General features: G+C 46.6%; 2 protein-coding genes across 3 annotated transcripts in view; one reads left to right on the top strand and one right to left on the bottom strand.

Annotated features, from left to right (window-relative positions):
• DCT (dopachrome tautomerase) overlaps positions 1–16,774 on the top strand; it is a 103,238-nt gene that overhangs the window by 28,153 nt on the left and 58,311 nt on the right. The gene's annotated exons all lie outside the window — the stretch shown is intronic.
• The window catches only part of GPC6 (glypican 6), an 826,581-nt gene continuing 823,306 nt past the window's right edge, over positions 13,500–16,774 (bottom strand). For both annotated transcript variants that reach the window (XM_082218698.1, XM_082218699.1), the window contains one exon: positions 13,500–15,914. In XM_082218698.1, the coding sequence (XP_082074824.1) occupies positions 15,709–15,914 (206 nt within the window). In that variant the 3' untranslated portion in view covers positions 13,500–15,708. The remainder of the gene's footprint in view (positions 15,915–16,774) is intronic.

Below are 16,774 nucleotides of genomic sequence, written 5' to 3'. Positions count from 1 at the left end.
TGGTACCAAGCCAGTGTCGGACTGTGCCTGTCCAGCCAACTCATGCCCAACACAATGGGCGTGTCCGACAGTTGGGTGACATTAAAACTGATGACTTCCCTGTGGTTGCCAAGGCGCATCACCATCGGTGGCGTTTGCTTCACCACCTGCCCCCCTAGCAACTCTCTGCCATCCACTGTGACGACTTGCAGGGGCAGAGTGGCAGGCAGTAGCTGTATAGCGTGCTGCTCCACAAAATCCTGCGCTATAAAGTCTGCGTTGCTTCCAGAATCCACAGAAAGCGGCACTTCGATAGTGACGCCATCGGGTAGCTGGAGAGATGCTGTGAGCTGCACTACTGGTTTGGGTGGGAGGGGGTCCGTGGGTTGCAAGATCGCTGGGGACTGCTTCACTGATGCGTCTGGCTGGGCCCCAGTGCCTCTGTCTCCAGCCAGACATCGTCGTTTCCCTGCTGTGGTTCTCCTTGCTGCGTTGCTGCAGTCACCATTGCCGAGGCTGCAGTGTGCTTGTGGAGCCTCCGGGGACACTCTTTCGCCAAATGGCCTGGATCCTCGCAGATGTAACACTTCCTGTCCCCTCTAGGAGGCTTCGCTTTCACTGCTGTCGGTGCTTGGGCTCTGGCTGCTGACTGAGCCCTTGCACCTCCAACCTCCATCGGTTCCCCTCCCCCTCCTGGCGGAGGTGTGGATTGCGCACGCGCTGCTTCTTTTGGAACGAAAGAGAAACTTCTCGCTGCTTCGCGCCCTCCACGTCCTTCATCTCTGCACCAGGGACGTTCTTCCAGCCTCACCCCCACAGTCAGCGCCCTTTGGACCACCTCCTGCGTGCTTCGGGGCCTCTCCCCCCTTGCAATTTCATCCTTGACCGCTGAGCTTAGACCCTCCCAGAACAGGTCTCTGACAGGGGGCGAATCCCGGTCCCACTCTAAGGCACTGACCAGCGCAAAAAAGCGGGCGTGGTACTGCCGGACGCTTGCCCTCCCTTGTTTCAGTCCATGAATCTCCCGTCGGGCAAGATCCACATCAATAGTAGACAAAAAACACGCATCCATCGCTTTGATAAAGGCATCTGCATTCTGAAGCGCCGGATCTTTATCCCTCCACAAATTGCGTAGCCACGCTTTAGCATCCCCATGCAAATGGGATAGTATGAACCCCACTTTCTCTTCCTCATCTCTAAAGTCTTTTGCCAGCAGTTGCAGTGCGCACATTACGTCTGCTCGAAAATTGGGGTACTGTTGTAAATTCCCATCGAAGTGAGCCACAAGCCCTCCTGCTCTCCGTGCCAACCCAACCCCCTCCGGTCTGGGTCCTGGCTGCCCGTGTTTAACCCATGCTTCAAACCTGGCGTGGAGATCTCTGTAGGCGGCTGCCGCATCCTCCTCCCTCTTCTTGGATGCCAGTACCTCCGCGTTCAATTGGGTAACTGCCTGTTGCAGCGCTGCAACTTTCTCTGCTTCCGTCATCTCTGCTAACCGTCGTGAGCTTGCTCCCAAACACCGATCCCCTCCTCCAGCTGCCTCTCTCTCCGCTGCGAGATATCAGGTGTCCGAAGCTTTCAAGAGACGGGTCTTACTGTCAGAGCTGCCACCCAGTCCCAGCTCACATAGGACCAAGTCCGCCAGCGTTCACTTTATAAGAGTCTTTATTAAGTTACAGGTTTCATTTCCGAACTGCAGCGTGCAGCTCTACACCTTCTGCCCTAGGTCGGCGAAGACCCGTCTGAGTCCCCGCCTCTTGCACACCAGCTTAATACCCTAGCCTTGCTCCACCTCCTTCGCCTCTCCCTACGTCTCTGGGTCCTTCTGCCCCCCTGGGCCTCCTCCCTTCTACTCTCCTCTGACGCTGACCCCCCTGATCCTTCTGCCTCCTTGCGGCGGGCTTTAGGACCTGGCTCACTCTCCGGGCTGCTTACTGCTCCAGCTTCCGCTGCATTTGAACTTGGCGCGCGCGCCCAACTCTCTACTTTCCTCTTAACCGTTGCCTCGCTCTCTGAGGAGGGCGTGACCACCCCTGACTCGTGCCCTCCCTCCTGCTGACAGCCTCCGGAACCCGATGCCTGGCTACCTTCCTCCCTGCTGCTCTCAGTCTTGAGCGTGGGTCCCGACTTCCAGCTGCTGCCGCCCTCAGTTATGAGCGTGGGTCCCGACTTCCAGCTGCTGCTCTCTGAATCTCCTCTGTTCCCTTCCTCCTGGGGTGTCCCCCCGGATCCCCCCCTTGCTCTGCTCACTGGGGCTCCCTTTTGGGAGTCCTCTGACTCACTGCTTAGGCTTGGAGATCTCGGGTCGTCATCATCACTCATTTTCCCTTCGGATTCCTCCCCCTCGCTCTCTGCTTCCTCCCTTCTCTGCGTCTCTGCTCCTGAACCCCTGACAATAGTGTTCATGTTGTAAAATTTTAATACAAAGCACTTTGAAAAGGGAGAGGCAAACATATTATCCCTTTCCCACCCTGTAAATTTGTATTCTCTTTAAAATGAAAGTGTGGAGGTCAGGGAATGAATAGAGAAGCGATGTCTGGTCTCACTAACATAAGGTTACCAGATTTTTTTCAATGAATCCGGGGACGCTTTTCAACCTCAATGGATTTTGTATGGGGACTGATTTGTAAATACGGTGACTGTCCCTGGAAAACGGGGACGTCTGGTTACACTAACACACATTTCCCGCAAAGGAGGCATGTGTTTGGCCCAGCATTTGGAGACACCAGTGAGGAAGGCAGGTGATTGCAATACTCCCGCAATACTCTTGTAATTCTGGTGATGCAGGTGATGTTGTGGTCTAAGCCACTGAGCCTCTTGGGCTTGCCGATCAGAAGGTCAGCGGTTCGAATCCCTGCGATGGGGTGAGCTCCCAATGCTCTGTCCCAGCTTCTGCCAACCTAGCAATTCGAAAGCACACCAGTGCAAGTAGATAAATAGGTACTGCTGTGATGGGAAGGTAAATGGCATTTCCGTGTGTTCTGGTTTCTGTCACGATGTCCCATTGTGCCAGAAGCGGTTTAGTCATGCTGGCTGCATGACCTGGAAAGCTGTCTGTTGACAAATACCAGCTCCCTCGGCTGAAGCGAGATGAGCACCACAAACCCATAGTCGCCTTTGACTGGACTTAACCATCCAGGGGGTCCTTTAGCTTTTACCTTGTATGCCTCAAACAGAGATACTTCCTAATCCAGGGCTAAGCGTTGTGTAGTGGTTATAACATATAGGATTGGGAGACCCCGGTTCAAATGTCCACCTAGCCACGAATTTCAGTGAGGGACTTTAGACCAGTCAACAAAACTCAGCCCAACCTAACTCACAGAATGGGAACTTGGTTTTGTTCATTTTTGCTTTTGGGGACGGCGTCTTTCTTGCACGTGCATGCCAGTTTGGGCCCTGGCGACTCTGCATACTTTGGCCTTTCAAGCAACGCAGGAACCAAATATGCCATTATGTCAGTAAGGACCCCAGAATGCCGCTCAGAAAGTGTGCGTGTGGCCTTGTCATAATACAGAGCTGCAACTCTTTGGTGAGGGGGTAGTCTATATATGGTGTAGGCTCTTTAGAACCCTTTTTGTGTCTGAATGTGGCAGCACACTCTGTACCCTTCAATAGTTCGGATTTAATTTAATACATTCGGTGATTTGCTACACTTGGTTTAACCTCCCTGTACTCCCCACCGAGAGATGCTGCTGCTGCAGGCTGATTAACAAATTAGATTATGAATTCTAAGAGAGCTTGTTGTTAATTTAATTGAAACCTAATTGTGACTTCATTAGCATCTTCTATTCCCCCCCTCCCTGATACTTAAGGTTATCTGAGGTATTGTGCCTCTCTAAAAACATGAAGCCCCATTGATCCCTACATGGCTTGCCACTGTCTTAAGTGCTTAGTTGCCCTTCTGGCCTGATATGGAAGGATATAGGATGCAAACAGGCATTGTTTAGGGAAGACGTCATGTGAAAAGCCCTGCTGGTTCAGATCAATGGCCCATCTAGTGAAAAGATTTCACAGTGGCCAATCAGATTCCTGTGGGAAATCCCAATTGCAGATCCTGAGCACAACAGCACTCTCTTCATTTCTGATACCCACCTCGATGGAGGTAGCACATAGCCATCATGGCTGGAAGCCACTGGTAGTTTTATCCTCCATGAACTATCCTCTAAAGCCCCTTTAAAGCCATCTTCACTGGGGGGCCATTACAATGCCTTGTAGTAGAAAATTCCATAGCTGAACCATGTGCTGCAAGACAAAGGCTTAAGATAAAGGTCTCTTACTGTTAGGATATTTCCGTTCCACCTTAAAAGGGAGCAGCCTGTGAGTCACAGAGCCTGCGTATTTCCTGTGTTCACAGGATGTTTCTGTTGTGTCTTTGCTTTCGTTTCTCTCTCTGTCTGGAGACACTGACGCAGGCAGTCATGTCTTTCTCTGTTCTGATCAACGCTGAATAAAGCTTGTAAATAATGCTCTTCTGAGTGCAACTTTTGGCTGTGCTTTATCTGCTGATAAGAGTGTGCATGAGCTCTGGAATGTGGCAAGATATTTTCTAGAAACTCATGTTGCTAATCGCTGATACTGCGTGCCTACGGGAGATCGATGGATCGTCCGGCAGACGGCTTGGGCCATGATGGACTTTATCTCCCTGGCAGTATCCCAACACTTACTTATTACTGTATTTTTCGCCCCATAAGACGCACCGGCCCATAAGACGCACCTAGATTTTTTGGGGGGAAATAAAGGAAAAAAATTTTATTTCCCCCCCAGGTGCGCTGCGCTACACCAGGAGCTTGGGGCGTGCGGAGCTCAGCGCGCCCCAAGCTTCTGCGTGCCGGCAAGGTCTCCGCTAGCGTGGGAGAGCCGGGCGCCTCTCCCAGGGCTAGCGGACCCCTGCGCTAATCCAGAAGCTTGGGGCGAGCTGAGGTCAGCGCGCCCCAAGCTTCTGCGTGCCGGCAAGCAGTCCGCTAGCCCTGGGAGAGCCGCGGGGCTCTCCCAGGGCTAGCGGATCGCTGCGCTACACCAGGAGCTTGGGGCGTGCTGAGCTCAGCGTGCCCCAAGCTTCTAGGTGCGCGCAAGCAGTCCGCTGCCGCCCCAAGCCTCGCGCACCCGGTGGGACCTCCTGCCAGGTGCGCGAGGCTTGCAGACACTCGCCCGAAGCAGGGGGAGCCCTCCCGAGGGCTCCCCGTGTTTCGGGCGACAGGCTGCCGCCCCAAGCCTCGCGCACCCGGTGGGACCTCCTGCCGGGCGCGCGAGGCTTGCAGGCATTTGCCCCATAAGACGCACCCCGATTTCCCCTTCATTTTTGGAGGGGAAAAAGTGCGTCTTATGGGGCAAAAAATACGGTAGATAGATCCTTAAAAAAACCTTGTCTTCCTGAACAACTTCACACTCCCTGCTGGACATTTGTCAGGAAGGTCTTGAGCCCAGAACCCTGGCAGCTGCTAAGACAGTTTTGCAAACAAACAAACAAACAAACAAACAAACAAACAAACAAAGAAGCTGCATGAATTATAGCTAGGAAGTGGAAGGGGCAAGCAGAATATAAAATGGAAGAATGGCATAAAGAGGTGTGGGATATATAGCTATTAATGATAAATTAACATGTGCCATTAAGGCAAGGCAGGGAATATGCAGGAGAAATGATTTGGAGGAGATGTGGAGGGTGTTCGTAGAATTTGTACTGTTAAAACAGAAAGGGATCAAACCATTGCAAGAGGTCATGAAATTTTGGGAGACTGGATAGTTAGACATGGAATGGCCTCGGTGGTGGGGTGCACATGTTTATTCTTATTTATTTATGATTATTACTTTGTTAAAATAGAACAAAAAATTGAAAAAAGAAAAAAGAGCATTATAATATATCAGAGATATTTAAAAATTATCTGTTTTAAGGCCAATATAAACAAAAAATGAAACAAACAAACAAACAAACAACACACATTACAAGACTGTCTGTATATATCTGTCTTAGTTGGTCTTTAAGGTGCTACTGGAAGGAATTTTTTTATTTTGACTATGGCAGACCAACATGGCTACCTATCTGTAACTGTATATATCTGTGTTAGTGAAACACCAAGATGGTCTGCAGGGTGGTAAAGGTACCCCTGACCGTTTGGTCCAGTCACAGATGACTGGGGTTGCGGCGCTTATCTCGCTTTACTGGCCGAGGGTGCCGGCGTACAGCTTCCGGGTCATGTGGCTAGCATAACTAAGCCACTTCTGGCGAACCGGAGCAGCGCATGGAAAACGCTGCTTACCTTCCCACCAGAGCGGTACCTATTTATCTACTTGCACTTTGACGTGCTTTCGAACTGCTAGGTTGGCAGGAGCAGGGACCGAGCAACGGGAGCTCACCCCGTCGTGGGGATTTGAACTGCCGACCTTCTGATCAGCAAGCACTAGGCTCTGTGGTAGTTGAGGCCAATTCTCTTCCAATGCTGAGTTGCCTGTAGATGATTTTTTACTTGTGGCAAGCAACCAGGCAAACTGCACTTCACAAGCCTGTGGCAGGTGAAGAAGAAGAGACAGCCAAGTCTGTCCACTGCCTTGATTGTGATCCGAAGTCACCAGGAAACATCTACTCCCTTCTCAGGCAGCAACTGCAACAAGAGGCTATTTTGTGCAGCTAGGAAGACTGTACACCATTTCAGTAGCATCCCTCGGAAGTCTTTCTGAGATTTCTTGCTGCTGTAATAAATGCATCAAACTGACTCATGACTTTTGCTTTTCCTCTTGTAAAAGATGTTGTCCCCATGGTTATTTTAGCTCTTTGTCTATGCCATTGCTCTTCTAACAAAAGGACCATAATTGCAAATGGTAATGAGATCGCTATAATGAACAAGCGTATCTAAGCAGAATGGAAAGGCTGTTCTATTTGGAGCCTTGCTTTGCTGACTGGTCCTTGTTTGTTATCTGAATGCAGGCACTGAGTGTTGAATGCATGGACAAAATATACTCACATTTAATCCTCAGCATCTAAAGAAGTAAAACTGAAGCACTTCCAGATGCTCTAGACACCAAACTCTGATCAGATCTGTGTTATCTTACCCTTCAACTATAGAGAACCTGGGTTTGCAAATGTCAGAGGCATGGATTACTTTCAAAACATATGGGGTGCTTGCCAGAATTATCCTTCCATGTGCTCTGAAAAAAATGCATTTCCACTCCTTTTCTAGCAGGAAGCTTTCCAAACTTTATATTCTTCAATGGTGCAATGCTTACGAGGAGAGCAGAGTATGGAATGTGAAAACATTGTTTAAAAAGAGCATACGGCTGTTATTCACTCAAACCCTGTGAATTTTCACCATCAGCCACTATTTGTTCCAGGGCCAAATACAGGTGTCAGTTAAATTTGTGTACAGTACAGGTGATTATTTCTGTGGTGTAACAAAAGCATCTTTCCCCTCTCTGCTACTGGGATGCTATTCTGATTTCTCCTTGCTAGCTTTACAACAATACAAATGGAATATGGAGGTTCATTATTTGTTCCGCTTTTCTAGCTTCCCCTGCCCATACAAGGAAAAGGAACGCTGGAATTGTTTAAGGTAGTTCACGGGCAGTTTCTGGCTTAGTCAACTTCACTCTTAAGGCAAGTGAACTTTAAAAACAAACAAAACAAAGTGAATTTATGTCCATTACACCCGTGTTGCTCTTGCTTCTGGTAGCTTGTTTCAGAGACCTTGAAGTGCTACAAAAACCTGGAAAATCATCAGATATCATAGTGCCACATGAAACGCAGGAGAAATGGCAACTCCACAGTACCATTTCCAAGTCACAGGAACATTTTGTGTCAAATGCGGTGACATTTCTCGCTGCTCCTGCGATCAGTGTTCTCGTCACACTCCCATTCCACCAATCACTGGAAAAAGGAAACCACTGCCTGCAGAAACAGGTCTTCCTGCAATTGCGCAGTCTTCCTGTAGCTGGAGCTCGTGGAATCTAGAAAGGGTCAGGAGCAGGCTGAATATGTGCAGCTGATTCTGTGGCGGCTGCCACAGTATTCAGAAGCTGACCACTGTCATTTTAAATCAGCCGAAAAAAAATATTCTGAGCACAATGGACAAATCACTCACAACACACCACACTTCGGCTTCTTGGCTTTCCTGATACACAAATCAGGTGGATTTGGCTGCCGTTGGGATGAATGGGACTTAAACCCAGTGATTTTTTTCTGAGGGTATGCAGGGGTACACATACCCCTAAACATTTTGTGAATCTTTGTACTTTTGTCCATTTACTGTATTTATTTTCCCCGATTCGAACTATAAAATGGTGATTTTCTTGAGTCAAAATGAGAGTACCCCTAAACATTTTTTTTTTTTTTAGAAAAAAGCATGGCTTACACCAATACATCTAAAGCATATTGCTTCCCCCAAGAATGCTGAGAGCTGTAGTTTACCCCTAGCAGATGCATAATTCTTCTCACTGTTGTTTAGTCTTTTAGTCGTGTCCAACTCTTCATGACCCCATGGATCAGAGCACGCTAGGCACTCCTGTCTTTGCATAATTCTTAGCACTCAACAAACTACAATTCCCAGGATTCTTTGGGAGAAACAATGTGCACTGAATACCTGGCATCTACGCTATCACAGTAATAAACTCTCATTTGGAAATGGCATGAAAAATATTCCCCTTAGGGGGCTGGTTTTTACAATGATTAATTGTAGAATCCCATAGATAAAGGTAAAGGGACCCCTGACCGTTAGGTCCAGTTGTGGCCGACTCTGGGGTTGTGGCGCTCATCTTGCTTTACTGGCCAAGGGAGCCGGCGTACAGCTTCCGGGTCATGTGGCCAGCATGAGTAAGCTGCTTCTGGCGAACCAGAGCAGCACACGGAAATGCCGTTTACCTTCCCGCCGGAGCGGTACCTATTTATCTACTTGCACTTCATGCTTTTGAACTGCTAGGTTGGAAGGAGCAGGGACCGAGCAATGGGAGCTCACCCCATTGCGGGGATTCGAACCACCGACCTTCTGATCGGCAAGCCCTAGGCTCTGTGGTTTAACCAACGGTGCCACCCGCGTCCCTTAGAATCCCATAACCCCCCCATTTTAAGCACTTTATCGTTCATTTATGATTATTGTTATTATCATTATGTCCTACTGCCCTTTGTGTGTGTGCAAAAGTCAGAGCAACCAGGGCTCTCTGTTCCAGCCATTGATCAGGTCCCATTTATTTACCTTCACCATTGAATATGCAGCTCCAGGGAGCTCCAGGGTAGCTTCATGTGTCATTCTTGCCATCTTCCCATCGGCACCTGATTGGCTAGAAAGAGGATGCTGGGCTAGATAGGCTTTTGGTTTGATCCAGCAAGGATCTTATTCTCTTAAGATGAGGTGGAGCGGCTGACAGAGTGGTGCAGAGCTAACAACTTGCTCATAAATACAAGGAAGACAAAGGAGCTTGTGGTGGACTTCAGGAGACAGAAGAGCAACGTCCAGCCACTTTTGATTGATGGGGTCTGTGTGGAGAGGGTAACAACATTCAGATTTTTGGGCATTGAATTACAAGAGGATCTGCCCTGGAGTGTCAACACAAAGGGGCTTGTGAAGATGGCGCAGCAGAGACTGTACTTTTTGAGAATACTAAGGAAAAACCATCTTCCGCAGAAACTGCTGCTTGCCTTCTATCACTGTGCCATTGAGAGCGTGCTCACTTATGGCTTATGTGTGTGGTACAGAAGCTGTACTACCCAGGGCAGGATGGGGTTGTGCAGGGTTGTTAAGGCAGCAGAGAGCATTGTTGGCTGCCCACTCTCCACCTTAGAGCAGATTTATGCCACAAGGTGCCATAGGAAGGCACTGGACATAGTAAAAGATCCATCGCATCCTGGTCACTGTCTCTTCGAGCTCTTGCCGTCGGGATGGAGATACAGGACGATGAAGACAAGAACGAGCCGTCTTAAGAACAGCTTCTTCTCCAGAGCGATCTCGGCCCTGAATGGGAAGCCCGGACTTTGAAAGTCATCTAATCTCCCTTGCTGTATTATACTGTATTGTTTAATTGGTGTTTTTATGGAGCAGTCAAGTAATTTCGTTGTCCCCGAAGGGGGCAATGACAATAAAGATTATTATTATTATTATTATTATTATTATTATTATTATTATTATTATTAAATCTTCCATGTGCTCCGTCAAAGAGAGAACATTAGAAACTAGAATCCTGAGAAGGTTATGGGAAAAGCACCAAATTGGAGGACCTTACAATGTTAAATACTATGAGACCTATGTTAAATACTATGAGCAGGGTCTGCTGCTCCCTCCCTCCACAATTTCATATTACATATGTGCAGTTCCTCATCAAAAGTTACGCTGGTAGTTACCAAGGTGGCGGCGGCACTAAAGCCTCATAGATGGGCCACCTAGTTTGTGGAACTGGAGCAGAAACAACACCTAAGGGGGAAAAGGAGGGGGAAATTATATCTGCATTGCAAGTGGAACTAATGAATAGGGTTTTCCTCCCAAACAAAATTTAGCAAAATCCTTGGGAAGCGTTCTGTTTCTAGTTGGTATGGATGGTTAGGACAACTACCATACAATTATCTGCAACCATAACCATGTAATTTCCACATCCAATTTAATTATGATGCTGCATTAATAAAAAAAACACTATGATATTCTAAGGGATTTCAAATACGCTGCCCCAGCCATTGCATGATTATTAACGCGACCTCGTTGTGAAAACAACTTAAGCTTTGTTCGCTGTATCTCACCATAAACAGAAGAGAACCGTTTGAATTATGGCACTGAAATAATTCCACATTTCCTGTAGACAAATAGTTATTATAAGCAAAGAAAGTGTAAAGAGAGGCACTTCAAATGATATAGAAACTTGCATTTAGAAGCACCAGGTTTTTAAATTTTTATTTCCTAACTCCAAAATCCAACACGCTCTGTAGATTTAATAGCTCCTTCACATTCCAAGACAATCTGAGGTGTGAAAAAAAGAGACAATTCAAGCTTTAGGGAATATTGGAGAATTATGTGCACATCTCGCACAAAGCGATCACCATATCTACTGTGGAGAAATAAACAGAGAACTATGACCGGACAAATTCATCCCTGATTTAACTCACATGCTAATCAATGAACTGCGACCAAAACATGATGGATGGAGGCAATGTTATCTTATTTCCATGTTACTTGGCATCCTCAGCCAATGCCAGTCTCAGGATGGGGAAGTAGAACCATTACTATTGCATAGCACATGGCATCTTCGTGAATGGATGCCATCCTGAATCCAGATAAAAATTGCCCTCTCTTGAGAAACTCATTATGGCTGCATTATGGCTCCTCATTTCATCACCATTTGTTCTCTTGCAACACCGAATATGCAGCTGAATACCATCTCTAGGAATACTCAGACCAAGTCGTATGTTAATGCAGTGCTGTGTGAGTGCTATTTTGATACGACTGGATCTCACGTGGCTCTGTTAATGTTTGTAGAAAGGAAGCATCTGTGACAGGCCAGTGAAGTGGCACCTTTGTGTATCAGCTGGTAGGGAAAAAGTAACCGCAGCAGCCATCTTTGGCCCATGTGGTTCCTTCCTACAGACATCAGTGGAATGAGATTGGTCCACACAGCAGAAGTTGTCGTACAGTTCTAAAGGTAAAGGTAAAGGTACCCCTGCCCGAACGGGCCAGTCTTGACAGACTCTGGGGTTTGTGCGCCCATCTCACATTTATTGGCCGGGGGCCAGCGCTGTCCGGGGACACTTCCGGGTCACGTGGCCAGCGTGACATCGCTGCTCTGGCGAGCCAGAGCCGCACACGGAACGCCGTTTACCTTCCCGCTGGTAAGCGGTACCTATTTATCTACTTGCACCCGGGGGTGCTTTCGAACTGCTAGGTGGGCAGGCGCTGGGACCGAACAGCGGGAGCGCACCCCGCCGCGGGGATTCGAACCGCCGACCTTTCGATCGGCAAGCCCTAGGCGTTGAGGCTTTAGCCCACAGCGCCACCCGCGTCCCTCGTACAGTTCTAGTATCAAGTTAAAATTGTCCGATTGCCCAGAAGCGGTCTGAGTCTGCAGTAAGGGGCAACGGAGTGGAGGGCAGCCCCACAGCGCTTTCCTAAGAAATGCCTGTGAAGAGGAAACCATTTTAGAAGAAGGCAAATCATATGACAGTGGACTATGTTTTTTGTTTTTGTTTTTTAAAAAGCAGGGCTCTACCATTTCTCTTGCCACTTGTCTCAACTGTGCCAAAGAGTTGTAATGTGGAATAGCAGAGAATCTGGACGAGGATACATGGGGTTATATTATATTTACCTATAGCATAATTAGATGAAAGTGAAACTGGACTCTGTTTTATCAATATCTCATTACATTGGCAAAGGCCCAAGAAGAATCCTGGCATGCTGGAACATGCTGGATAAGTGTACTGAAGTGTCCAAGGATAATAAAAAAGGTAAGGGTAAAGGACCCTTGGATGGCTAAGTCCAATCAAAGGTGACTATGGGGTTGCGGCGCTCATCTTGTTTTCAGGCCAAGGGAGCTGGTGTTTGTCCACAGACAGATTCCGGGTCATGTGGCCAGCATGACTCAACCGTTTCTGGTGCAACAAAACCCAGAGCGCACAGAAATGTCGTTTGTCTTCCCGCCGCAGGGGTACCTATTTATCTATGTGCACTGGCGTGCTTTTGAACTGCTAGGTTGGCAGGAGCTGGGACAGAGCAACGGGAGCTCACTTCGTCGCAGGGATTTTTCCGATTGGCAAGCCCAAGAGGCTCAGTGGTTTAGACCACAGCACCACCCGCGCCCCCAAGGATAATAAGGGTGAGCTACAAGATAAGATGGTAAACATAAATCAAGATGGTAAACATAAATCAATAAACTTAAAAATAAACGGGATACAATTAGTTGTAGGGTGATCAACTGCTGGCTCTCTCTGTGACAAAGAAGATGGTTTAGCATTCATAGGTAGATGAAGTTATTTGTGAGGAATCAGCTTATGGTGTTTACTGCATCCTTTTTCTTAACACCTTAGGCAGGTGAAGGGAAGGGCCATTGCTCAGTGGGACAGGATAGGTGCGTATAAGGCCCTAAGTTCAACCACTTACATGCTCAGTTAAAAATCCCTTAAGTAGTCTCTGCCTGAGACAGAGCTGCAGCCTGCCAGTCAGAGCAGATAGTAAATGGACCATTGGCCTAATCACAAACAAGGCAGTCCATTATATCCATATTCTCAACTAGAAATTCTGAGTTTGTGTGTAACCTATAAAAATGTTCAGTCCAAGAAAGATTCAATGGCTGATGTACAGTCAAAAGGTGCCTTTACTTAAGCAACCACCACTACCACCATGTAACTGCGAATAGGGGTTGACAGGGTTGGGGGGGGTATAACATTTTAAATAATAATAATAAACCCAGAATAAACCTCTTTTTGAGAATCAAAACCTCTGCCTTTTGTTTACCTACGGGACGTAGCATTTAATCATTAGCTGCATATATGCTCATTTTAGGGGGAAAGGGGAGTGTAAAAGTGCTTAAGTATACTTTATACATTTGTGCTGTGCGCCTACTACTTTCATTACTAAATCGATAGCTAATTATAATGAGATGAGGAGATGATTATTTTGAAACATGTACAATTCATACGGTCAAAGCCTCAACAGCTTCCTTGAAAGTGTTCCACTTTGTGCTCTCTCTCTCTGTTAGAATAGCAATCCAAACTGGGCCATCTATTTGTAACGACTCCCTTTTCAATGAGGCTGTAATCCTATACCTATTTACACGGGAGTAAGCCCTTTTGAACTCACTTGGATTTCTGTGAAGACATGGAAGGTAGCAAGGTTTGGGCCTGCTCACTCATGTTTACCATTAGGCCCCTCTGAGCATGGGGCAGGGCTAGGACATCTGCATAAATCTCCCCCCTCCTTTGCCATGCTACCTTTACACTATGCCTAGCATGGCAAGGGGGTGAGAATTTATGCCGATATCCTAGCCCCTGCTGCTTCCATTTGCACCCAGTGCCTTTGACATCTCACCTTGCAACATGCTAAAGATCCATGTTAGCCTCTCCATTCCTGGTACACAGGTGTGATACCACACACAGAGGCTTTTCGGACATTATCAATAGGATCGCCGATAGCAGTGTAGCAAAGGAGCATAATATTTATGGGCATGTGAGCAGGATCACAGCCCTGGGCTCGAACACTTTCTTTTACATCAGATCCTGCTACCCAGACTCATCCTGGGGCTGCTATCACCATGGAGGCAGTCAAACTGACTTTTGAAGGAAGCACACAAGAGTACAAATTGCCACCACAAAGTCACACTGCATTTCCATGTCCACATTGCACGTGCTCGCGCAAATGCACAGACACAGAAGAGGGAGAGAGAGACACCCCTTTGCAACTCTGTAAAGAAATGGACCAATGAAAATGCAGAAAAGTTCCCTTTCTGATTCTTGCACTTGCCAGTTATGAAAAGACGACTCTTCCTAAGCAGAACAACAAAAATAAAAGCCGGTTGACAAAACATTTCCCCCCCATACAAAGATGTGTCAACCCTGAGCTTGTAATTAAGAAGTTAAAATCTGTGATTTATATATATATATATAATATTCATATATATAAAAATAGATGATCATACTAAGACTAAAAAAGTGAAAGAAATTTTCCATGTCAGTACTATATATATATATATATACTTGTGTCGACGTTTTAGCAACAGAGTTCCCTTCTGATACAGAAACTAATAGATACGAAGGATGCCGTTTCTATGCAAAACTAACATATTGATCCAATTACTGTTATCAGTTCCTTTGAAAACTGCCATTTGGTTAAGGTAATGAATACAGTTGCAGGAATTTCTACTTGATGCCAAACCTGCAGCTAAAGAAAAAGGAGAGATTCTATCGCAAGAGATTAGTTTTTATGTCAAAACCCTCGAGTTAAAACTTTTCAAGCGTTGTTAAGACTTTGCTACAAACCAGATGGTGATGGGCAACTTAGTGGGTGCCTTTTTCAATTACATACCATGGCTAAAGGGTAAAACCAGCTAGGACAAAGAGTGTTAGAATTCAAATCAGAAGTGTGCTAAACAACGTGAATATTCTGAGATGAATGATGTTCCTTGATTAGTAGACTTATTCCTGCTTTTGTTTTGGACCTCTTGGCAGGTCTTCTATTTATGGCCAATGGAGTACAAATAATACAAAATATAAAAGATACTCCCTCAATAGTAAAGATCATTTCGGTGATCTTAAGTGCGATACAGAAGCACTCCTTGGTTTTTTTAATGTATATGTTTGAAGTCACATTTTGCTATTTTGGGAGGCCTTGGACTTAGCTTGATTTTTTTTTTGGGTGGGGGGGACGGACATTCTTTATTTTGTTTCTCTTCTCTTTTTTCTTTGTAATGGAAAACCCACACTTTGTACCCTTAACCCTTTCCCGCCTCCCCCCCTTTTTCTTCCTGCAGCATAAAAGCAAATGAAGCTCTGAAAAGTCTCCTGTAATAAAAACGTGAGAAAAAGAGATCTTGCTGAGGAGCGGACAGCGTCTTCATCACAGCTATCTGAAGGAATCAGGGAAAGGTCACTCTGGCACCTGGTGCTCTTTGGAAATGCACAAAGGGGAGCAGGTTGCAGTGCCGCTCTCTTCTAGTAGAAAACTGTAAGTATTTGTGGCATGGTCCGTTGCCCAAGAGCATAAGAAAAAGAGAAAGTTGACTGTTTTTGTTTTTATTTTCCGAAAGCTAAAAGGCAGTCATCACTGACCAGAGCCAGGATTATCTGCACTGTTTTTGCAGTAGGAGAGCCAGGCAGATGACAAACCACGTGAGTGCTGACCAACTGGGCTGACTGGCTGAAGAAGAGTCCACTTCCCTTCTGTCTGAATCAACGAGGGGTGCGTCTGTGGTGATGAATTCAAACTCTGTGGGACAAATGTCATCCGTGCAACCGCTTCCACTTCCCGAGCCACTGGTCTCTTCACCTGCGGGAGTGGAGGGGAGAGGGAGAATGTCATCATCGTCATCTTCATCGTCATCATCATCATCACCACCATCTATTTCTTATACCCCGTGCATCTGACTAGGTTACCCCAGCCACTCTGGGCAGCTTCCAACAAAATATAAAGGAACACACCAAAACATCAAACATTAAAAGCTTCCTGAAACAGGGCTGCCTTCAGATGTCTACGAAAAGCCATATAATTGTTTATCTCGAAGGAATGTCTCAACCCCCATCGTTCAGCCCAGACACTGAGGTCCAGCGCCGAGGTTCTTCTGGTGGTTCCCTCACTGCAAGAAGTGAGGTTACAGGGAACCAGGCAGAGGGCCTTTTTGGTAGTGGCGCCCGCCCTGTGGAACGGCGTCCCATCATATGTCAAGGAGATAAATAATTGCGTGCCAAGGCCCCATGACTAAGGTCCCCAAGTGAATAAATAAAACACACGAAGAAGCAGATTTTGGTTTATGGGTTCAAATAGGGGCACAAATAATAAAATTATTATTATTATTATTATTATTATTATTATTATTATTATTATTATTTTTTTTTTTAAGGCCAACTGTCATGGATGATGGAAGTTATGGACCAACAATATCTTGGAAGATCTCTGGAGGCCAGGAAGGACAGACCTCTCCCCATGAGACCTCAGAGAGCTAGCATGTAAACAGCACTGAGATGGGTCAAGGCAGTTTCCTGGTCCCAAGGAAGTTTTCATCCAAAAATAATGTATAAATGGATCACAGTGGACATTGCAGCATCTCAGCCAGTGGTTTCGACTAAGAACATCCTTGAAGAATACTTTTCTACCCCATTAAGCACTGCTGTTGTAAGGGACCCGATTAA

This window comes from Podarcis vaucheri (assembly GCF_965113315.1).
Source record: "Podarcis vaucheri genome assembly, chromosome: 4".
In the NCBI taxonomy this organism is placed as follows: domain Eukaryota; kingdom Metazoa; phylum Chordata; class Lepidosauria; order Squamata; family Lacertidae; genus Podarcis; species Podarcis vaucheri.
This window is presented reverse-complemented; position numbering and strand designations above follow the sequence as displayed.